Raw genomic sequence first — 9,630 nt, 5'->3', positions numbered from 1 at the left:
GTTGGAGTCAAAGAAAGGATACATGAGTTATAATGTCATAAACAGAAGGGAGAATACATGGTTATAAAATATTTGTTTTGAGGTTTTCAACAGTAAAATATTACAAGAAAGTAACAGCAACACCATGTTACAGTACAGAGACACAGACTGAGACATATATACAGAGACATGCACACAGATGAGCGTGGGACATCTTACCATTAAAGTGTCATATAAAGACCTTGCTGTTACACAGAGACACAAAGTCTGTTTCCATCTCTTTGGTACATTACTTCCATTATCTTAGTTTGATGCCCATTACTTCTGCAATATACAACACAATCTGGTAATGCTGTTTAATTATGTAGCAGTGTTATTATTGTATTAAGTCTGAAAGCATTTCTAACGAAACAGTTAGGGCACAAGTGTTAGAATGGCATATGCGGTAAATTGAGTCCCATATCCTATAACAAAAGAGTTACATCTTCTCAAAAGGATTAAAAATGATGTTCCCCAGAAGACCTCCCTCCTCTTTTAGTCTTTTAGGGTTACAGTATGTCCCATGAGGCGCAAACAATCAAAGCGAGAGTTCAAACCTCACAGTATTGAGCAGGGTCTTATTTAATGTGAATTCAGATTACATAAGTATTACTTCAAATAGGGTTCTTATCTTTTGTAAAAATGACTAACAATTTCATTATGTGAAATTGTAAAACGAAAAAACTAATTAAAACAATCCTGCAGATCAGATTGAGTTTACTTCAGTTTTAACACTTCTCAACAGGTTTGAGCCTGTGGAGGTGGTGGTGCGGTAGGTCATTGTTCTGTTAATGCTCCATTGCTTGAAGAGACCCCTGACCTTTCCCCTGAAGTTCCTTCCTACAATGACGTAGAGGATGGGGTTAAGAACACTGTTGAAGAAAGCTAAGTACATGAAGATTGCGCGGCAGATCTCTAGGTTGGCAATGATGCTACATCCTTTCAGGACTTCAGCTCTTCTGAGTGTTTCCAGTATCATTACCACGTGGTGTGGCACCCAGCAAATCACAAACGCCAAGAGGACCACCAGCACCAGAGTGGTGGCCTTCTGCTCCATTTTCTGGCTGTTTGAGCTCTCAATTAACCGGTTATTCAGAGAGTTAATAATAACGAGAGTGCAGTAGGAAATTATGCAAATGGGTATGATAAAGCCGAATGTATTCTGCATCCCTTCAAACAGGAGTTGTTCCTTGACATCTGTGTAATTAAGAATGCACATAGTTTTATTAAATTGAGAGTAGTAGGCCACTTTCCTGTACACGAGTGTGGGGACGCTCAGGAGCAAGCCAAAACCCCACACAAGCAGACAGGCCAGTTTGGCAAATTTTGTCCTACTTATTCCTTTATGGGACAGCGGGTGCACAAGTGCAATATAGCGATCTATGCTAATCAGAACGAGGAAGTAGATGCTGCAGTAGGCGTTCATGTTGATGGAAAGGGCGAACAGTGAGCACAGGTGATGAGAAAAGGGCCAGTCGTATCTGTTGATTACATATGCAGCCCACAAAGGCAACCACGCCATTAAGAAAAAGTCAGCAGCAGCCAGGTTGCTCAAGAAGATCTCAGCCACGGTGCAGGCTTTCTTATGGAGGCAGAAAACCATCAGGACAAAACCATTCATCCCGATTCCCAGCACACTGATCAGCAGCATATACGCCGGGACCACAGTCCACTGCCAATCTTTGATTTCTGCTAGAGGACACTCTGTGTTGTTTTGGTTTGATGTAGTCACGGTGCTGAAATTAGCAGAGTCGCTGTGGAGAGTTAAAGGGAAGGCAAACCAGACAAGATTAAAACAAACGACGATTTGAAAGTAACTTTAAAGTTTTCTTTAACATTTTGTTATTATCATTATCAACATACTACTAATACTAATACTGTGAAATATTCAATTCAATTTTATTTATAGTGTCAAATCCTAACAGAAGTTATCTCAGGACACTCAGATAAAGTAGGTCTAGACCATACTACCAGAAACCTGACAAAACCCCCAAGAGCATTCATTTGGGGCGACAGCGTCAAGTCAGTTTTACAATGATTTTATCACATCTCGTTGGTAGCTTTTCAAATTAAACGGGTTGGGTTCGATGAGTTCTCTTAAAACTCTGCAGGTAAATACATTGTTATGGCTGTTTGTGGTCTTGCCAGAAACTTCCAGAGCATGACTGTAGGAGCCACATATCATGTTGTTTATGGTCTCACAGTGTGTTTATGCATCTCTCAGTGTTTAGTCCCTCACGGCAGCACTTTGTTGGACTGCTTACAGCCACAACAATGACCTTGTATGTGTGTAATATTTTAGACAAAAACTAAAAGAGAAGAAGGTTCAAAGTTGGCCAATCCTCAACAGAGAGAGAGAAAGAGTGCGAGAGAGAGCAAGGTGGTGGTGGAGCATGAGTGAATGCAGAGCTTCATCATGTCTGCTTCTTTGTGTCTGCACAAGGGTTAAATCGGCATTTGGAAATGAGAAGGGCTGCACAACTGCACGCGGTTACTGGCTGGGAGTTACAGAACACTTTTTTAGGGAAGCACCGCGTACCATACCTCTTAAGTTGTACGTGAATTGTGAACTATATTTTGAGTTATTTGTATGTAATCAAAGAAACACAGTTTTTATTGATTTTACCTGGAATTTATAAAATGAAAGAAATATTCATAAAGGATTAATAAATTATTTGTTTGATACTAGACTCATTTTGTGAGCTGACACTACTCTTAATATAGTGATGTTAGTGTGTATGTGTACGTTCCGAGAGTATGGAACTGTGTGTTACAGCATTGTTCTCACCAATGCAAGATACAAAATTCTCCTAAGGAAAATAAGAAAGTCTTGACTATATTGATGAGAATTTCACTGATCATTAAAGATTCACTCTATTTCTGGGGGTGAAAGTGCAAAACCAAAAAGCACTTGTGCAAACAAAGGGAAACGAAATTCTGGAATCAGATGTTACCAAAAACACTTAATAGTGAAAGAAAGAAATAATGGAATAATATCTGAGTTACATGAATAGGTGGCAGCTTCCCTGTTAAATGGGTGATGAAAGATGACATTCACTGGGATTCCGGGCTTCGGGGCTTAGGGCACTGACCATGAACAGTCTGGATCAACCAAAGTACATTTCCAAGCAAATTTTTATTTGGATTGTGCAATAAGCCAGTTTACAAAGAATATGTCCCAAAACATCCCAGTAAGATACTGGGATGTTTTGGGACAGATTGGAGGGGATTGCTATGGGTGAAACACGGCGATACACTGATAGAGAAAATTACGTTTAACATTGTATCTAGCAAATTTAAAAAGCTCATGCTACTGTATTGTGTGAACAGTTCCTTCTGGAGACTATTTCTGCAGAGCCACCATCCGGAGCTTAGTGCTGCCCAAGAAGATTGTGATTGCTTACAACCAAATGTTTTTATTTTTTATTAATTGGAATATGCAAAGTAAGTGGAGTAGAACTATAAATAAACAGATAATGGACCTCAAAATTATACTGAAGTACGTAAATGTAATTGCCTAACAATATTCTCCACCCCTGATTATTATTTAGCACATATTTAATGCTTTCAATTGAAATGCATTAAGAGCCTTTTTTGAACTCTTCTTACAATATTTCTGTATCAGCATTGCAGTACAGCAGTTTTAAAATGGATCGTAATGACTACACAAATTTGAGACAAATAGTGAGTAGTGAGTAATGCAATCTAGATGTAGACATGTATGTGAACAACAAATATACTTGGTCTCTAGGATTAACCCTTTTCTGTTTGAGATCACTTTTTTGTAAAGGTGAGTACATTTTTATAAATTATCTGTATACTGCCATTCACAGACAATGTTAAAAAACACAAAATAATACTGACAGTAAACATTGTTAAGCTGTTTATGGCCCTTGTTAATATTCTAACTACAGTGAATAATGGCAAAACATAAAAAGTCAAAATAAAGCTTATGCGTACCTTGTAGACAAAAGAGCCATTCTTTCTCAGGAAGTCCAGATGTAAAATGACCAGATACACTGCACTGCTCCAGTAGCCTACCTTCTTCTACTGTTCTTTGTCTGTCTCTGACTAGCTTAAGGAAAGGGGAAAGGAAATTATGATGTCAGACAACTTGGAACTATTAGCTGGCATGCTCCCTCCTCCAGTCTATCCCTCTTCTGTTTTTTTTCCATCTAGTAGCATTGTATAAACAGCCTGTCTGTCTGCCATGGAGTGTGACTTTCTTATAATATGATCTCTGTTCTGTTTACAACTCAGTAGAGCACTTTGTACACTGTAACTCACATAGCCTACATTCCACTTAACAAATATTTGCAAACAAGCTGTGGGAACAGGTTGTGTATTTATGTCACAAAGTAGACATTTTAGGTGTTTTACCAAAAACTCTGCATAATTATTTAGGGGATTTAGGTGTGAGAGATTCAGCAGAGTCCACTCTGTAAGTCATCTAAAAAGTAATAGCCTACCAATTGATACTGTACTTAATTGTATTTGTATATATATATATGTGTGTGTGTTTGTAAAGCTTAAAAAGCCTGTAATGGTCCATGAAAAAATTCTCTGTGAGGTTAAAGAAGTGAACCTAGTCTGTGTGCAAAATAGGAAAAAATTTAATATAGGGTTGTAAAATACTGTATATTCATTTTCAATAGAAGTGTGGTGTTGAAATTTGAGTCAGCAGGAGGCGACTTGCGTAGCGCATGTTTTGTAGTAACTATAAAATAAGATAATTCATTGTAATTAGAATCGTTTGTGTTGAATTAACATTGGAAATCTCATTCCATTTCATTTCATTTTGTTTCTGTTTTCATTGTTTCATTTTTACATAGTCAGGGATAGACGACTTAACATCATGGCAGAACCAGTCACGCCACAACATTATCCTATGCAGTACCAGAGACCACACAAAAGAAGGCAGGTAGACCAAGAGGATTCCCTGGCTGTTACACCTGTGGGCAGCTTACACACTGGGCTAGAGATCGTCCTACCAGGAGTCCCCCAGCACAAATACCTTATGATCACAACAGACAGTTGATATGTCTACAGACAGACAACAGTCTAGAATTAACCAAAGAAAACATATGGAGAAAACATGAGCAAGCAGGCCCCTGTGAAAAAAAATCAGTGGCTTTTAAAAGGTGCAGAAAAGACAGACCAAGGTCTTTGGAGGTCACAGGATGGTCGCTTGGTGGCGCCTGCAAAACTCTGTCATTTGTTAAACAACTGTGAAAAGTGCAATGATTACAAAGGAGGGAGACTCTACAACTGCCAGGGCTGCCCAGAGATAGCCCAGTGTTGGATTTGTGGCAGATAAGAGCAGCAGAAAATGAGGGCTTTCACTAATTAATTTTAGGCTATTCAAGTTTTTCTTCAAAGGTCCACCGAAGCACCGCAGAACAAAACAGACTCCTGTAGGGCCTATCCCAGATAGCAAACAGTCATTGAAACCATGTTAAATCAACATTCTGTTGTCAACATTAAGTCACATCAAACTCTGATGTTGATCTACATCATTTTGCACCCTGTTTTAATATTGAAACAACGTTGAAATCCTGTCCATAGATCAACCGAAATTCAATGGTATTTCAATTATCAGGAATATTGAAACAATGTTGAAATTTCAACTGAACTAAGGATCAACGTGATTTCAATGGAATTTCAAACATTATTAAGCCATAGAAAAGTATTGCTAGGCATACGAAAATGTAATGCCCTAAATTAAATAGCCTATAATGAATATCCTGCTTTATCTACAGCCAGGATGTTAAAAAGTGATGGAACATTTGAAAGCTTGTATGCCTATAGCCTAGCCTAAAACACTGACCACACCACACTGTTTAAGGTAAAAAGAAATTAATTTTATTAGCCTCTTATTTAATTATTTGTGCTCGTTAGCATATTTACAGTTCATGGTCCTCTGATGTCTGACTGGTTTGTCGTCCAGTCCGTCCTGCCTGGTCTGGCGCATAGTGCAGCAACTGTTGCACAGCCTGGGCAAAAGTAAATTGGGTGACAGCGGCTGTCCCCATCTGCTGTGTAAGAGCATCTAAAACAGAAAATACAAGCACAATGCAAAAGAAATGAGCCTTTAAAGGAACACGCCGACTTATAGGGAATTTAGCTTATTCACCTTAACCCCCAGAGTTAGACAAGTCGATGCATATCCTTCTCATCTCCGTGCGTGCTGTAATGCTGTCTGACGGCTCCAGCGGCATCAGGCCAGCAGAGAACATGCAGGTGAATGGTTCCAGCAATCCTACTGCTCCGAATAAGTGACAAAATAACGCCAACATGTTCCTATTTACATGTTGTGATTTCTAGAGTCACAGCGTGTACAAAAAACAACGTAACATGAGAGGAACATGTTGGCATTATTTTGTCACTTTTGTCACAATTCGGACTAGTGCTGCTCTCCGGGAGGGTCTGGCTCATGTCTGGCTCTGCCGACCGAACACCGGCGTGGAGGCTCTGCCGACCGAACCCCGCGGAGCACTCTGATACCCCCTGTTGTGTGGGCGGTGTATTACATTTCACGCATCGCCCGTGACGCTTGCGTCTACTTGCGTCTACTTGCGTCTACTTGCGTCCGCTGTTTAAACTATGAAAGGGAGCGCGTCGCTCGTGTTGCTTGTTCGCGTTGCTCGCGTTGACTCAGTAATGGCCCTTAGTGTTGTCCCAAACGGAACACTTATGTTATGGCGCGTTCATGCCACCTCGGAATAACAGGGACCGCCCCCGTGGTTACGTTGTTTTTCCGACTGGCAGCGTTCACATGGTCGGGATGCGTGTTCTTCTTCTTCTGTTATATATAACATAACAACTTTTTGCATGACTGCCACCAACGGTTGGCCGTAGCCTAGAGCATCAGGTGTGTGAAAACATGGAGGCCACAATAACAAAAGATTTTCTGCTGTTTTCTTATACGAACATCCAAACAGCACATGGACAGGTGTTTGTTTGTGTTATCTACAGGACAACCAACGGGAAAAGACATGGATAATGTGTTTTTTTTTATACGTAGGCCTATTTATGAATAATTTGAAACATATTATGTCTGTGTATGTAATATGTATTCTTGGCAGAGGCATTTGTCCACATTAAACAGTTTATTGTCATTAAAATATGTTCAGTGAACCAAAGTTGCCTCCATCAAACGTCAGTTGTCAACACCGTGTCACCAACTGGGGAACTCGGGTATCAAAATCCAGCCCGAGTTTCCCACCTCTGATTCCCACAGGACGTTACGTGAATGGTGACGTTTTCACTCAGAAAAACGTTTTTCCGATGTCCATGAACGCATGGTTAAAACAATTACCGGAAATGACGAACGGTCGGCTCGCCCCCGCCACCTCTGAAAATCTAAACACACACTTGGAGCAATAATAACCACACGCTAGATTTTTGGTTGATTTTGGCTGAATTAGAGCCCTCCACTGAGTCATGCACTGTTTCTCCTGCTGTTCTGACAGACCATAAGGACATTTCTTTAGCTATTCAGGTCAGTAAGGAACATATAGGTAGATTCTGGAAATTAACCTAAATAATTCTCTACTTTCTCATAGAGAGCTAAAAACTAAAATATAACTCCATATCTCAGAACAGTGGGAGGCTGCCAGAAAAGGGAATCATTTTGGGACATGGTGGGAACTTCTCAAATATAAAATTAGAGGCGTCTGCTCGGGTTATGGCAAGATATTGGCACAAAAAAAGAAAAATGTAACCTACACGCTAATCAACACTATTAACAAATTTACTGAAAAAGAGCATTTGAGCCAAGAAGATAATAATACCCTGTTAGACTTACAAAACCAACTAGACATTTTATATGAGAACAAAGCAAAGGAGCTTTTATAAGGTCACGTAGGAATTGGATGGAACAGGGTGAGAAAAACAGTAGATATTTCTTTAACATGGAAAAAAGAAGAAATGAAATCAATTCTATAAGAAAACTTGACATTGGGGAGAAGATTAGCGAGGACAGTAAAGAGATATCAAACTTTATCAGTGCTTTTTATGAAAAACTTTACTCGAGAGATATTAATCTCAAAGTTCCAAAGGAAATCTTTACCTTGATTAACTCACCTAACTGTGTGGATACAGAATATAATAAAATCTGCTGTCAAGACATAACTCTTGAGGAGATTATATGGGGAATAACTCAGTTAAAGAACAATAAATCTCCAGGCTGTGATGGTCTGACCTCTGAGATGTATAAATGTTTCTCTGAATCACTAGGTAAATTTCTTTTAGCTGTCTTCAAAGAATCTCTTGACAGAGGGGAGCTCCCTCCCTCTCTGAGGCAAGGTGTCATAACACGTATCCCAAAACCTCACAAAGACCCTCTATTAATTGAAAATTGGCATCTCATTACATTGCTAAATAATGACAATAAGATTCTAGCATCTATCTTAGCAAATCGTCACATAGCCAATAACATTCGCCTAGTTTTAGATCTGATTGAATACAAGACTTTCTTGATGATGAACACCTTATTTTATTCTTAGACTTTCAAAAAGCCTTTCACACGGTAACAAACAAATTTATTTTTGACACCTTAAACTTTTTTAATTTTTGTAAGAATTTTATTAATGCTGTAAAAACTCTGTACATGGGGGGAAACAGTTGTGTTAAATTGACTAATGGAACCTCACCCAGATTTTACATAAACAAAAGGTATCCGCCAAGGCTGCCCCACCTCGCCTCTTCTATTTTTGATTTTAGCTCAAATTTTATGTGATTTAATTCACAAGAGTTCATTCAATTGTAAACCAATTTTCTGAAAGCTCAGGTTTGAATCTAAATCTTTCAATATGTGAGCTGTTTTCTCTTAAAAATAAACATTTGGGTCAAATATGTGGCATAAATATAAATAATTTAGTAACTTATCTTGGAATAAAAATCAGTCATAACCACAAATTGATGACAGAGAGTAATATACCTTTACTACACAACTCTATCAACAAAAAGTTTGATTCTTGGCTTGCAAGAGATTTATCTATGTATGGCAGGGTTCTTCTTTCTAAAGCAGAAGATCTCTCACGAGCAGCATATTTATTTACTTCAATTGAAATACCTAAGTTACAATGTGCCAATCTAGATATTATATAACTTTATATGGAGAAAGAAGCCACATAAAATTAGGAAAAACATCTTGACTAATAAAACTGAGGAGGGGGGTTTATCAGTAATTGACTTCTCACTTTTCAATGAGATATTAAAAATGAAATGATCAAAAAGATTTTTGAAACAGCCAAATAGTTTGTGGAACATTGTGCCAAACTTTATCTTTGAACAAAATTCTTGCTTCAATGCCCATACTCCATTAACAGACTGCCAGTCAAATTATCAAACTTCCATAAACAGGCTCTTGTTGGTCTCTTCTATACAGACACAATTTCTCCCCTCATAAATGTTTTATCTGGAACAACATGAACATCATATATAGGAACAAGACGCTCTTTATAGAAAACTGGTTTAAACATGATATTCTACTGGTATCCCAATTATTAAATAAATCAAATTAAATTCTAGCTTATGACGACTTCACCCATAAATTTAATTTCCATCCTCCAAGAAAAGTATTTGATATTGTAAACAGAGCTATACCCC

General features: G+C 38.5%; 1 protein-coding gene across 1 annotated transcript; it reads right to left on the bottom strand.

Moving 5' to 3' along the window:
• Nucleotides 1-249: 249 nt before the first annotated feature.
• Nucleotides 250-4,122, bottom strand: LOC114547179 (B2 bradykinin receptor). Its single transcript, XM_028566409.1, has 2 exons — nt 3,979-4,122; nt 250-1,772 (listed from the first exon to the last, which is right to left on the bottom strand). Exons 1-2 carry the CDS (start codon nt 3,996-3,998, stop codon nt 725-727), a joined length of 1,068 nt encoding a protein of 355 aa, XP_028422210.1. The 5' UTR covers nt 3,999-4,122; the 3' UTR covers nt 250-724.
• Nucleotides 4,123-9,630: the final 5,508 nt, after the last annotated feature.

The sequence above is a fragment of the Perca flavescens genome, chromosome 20 (genome assembly GCF_004354835.1).
Source record: "Perca flavescens isolate YP-PL-M2 chromosome 20, PFLA_1.0, whole genome shotgun sequence".
NCBI classification, from domain to species: domain Eukaryota; kingdom Metazoa; phylum Chordata; class Actinopteri; order Perciformes; family Percidae; genus Perca; species Perca flavescens.
Note: the sequence above shows the minus strand (reverse complement) of the source record. Positions and strands in the feature narration are given on the sequence as shown.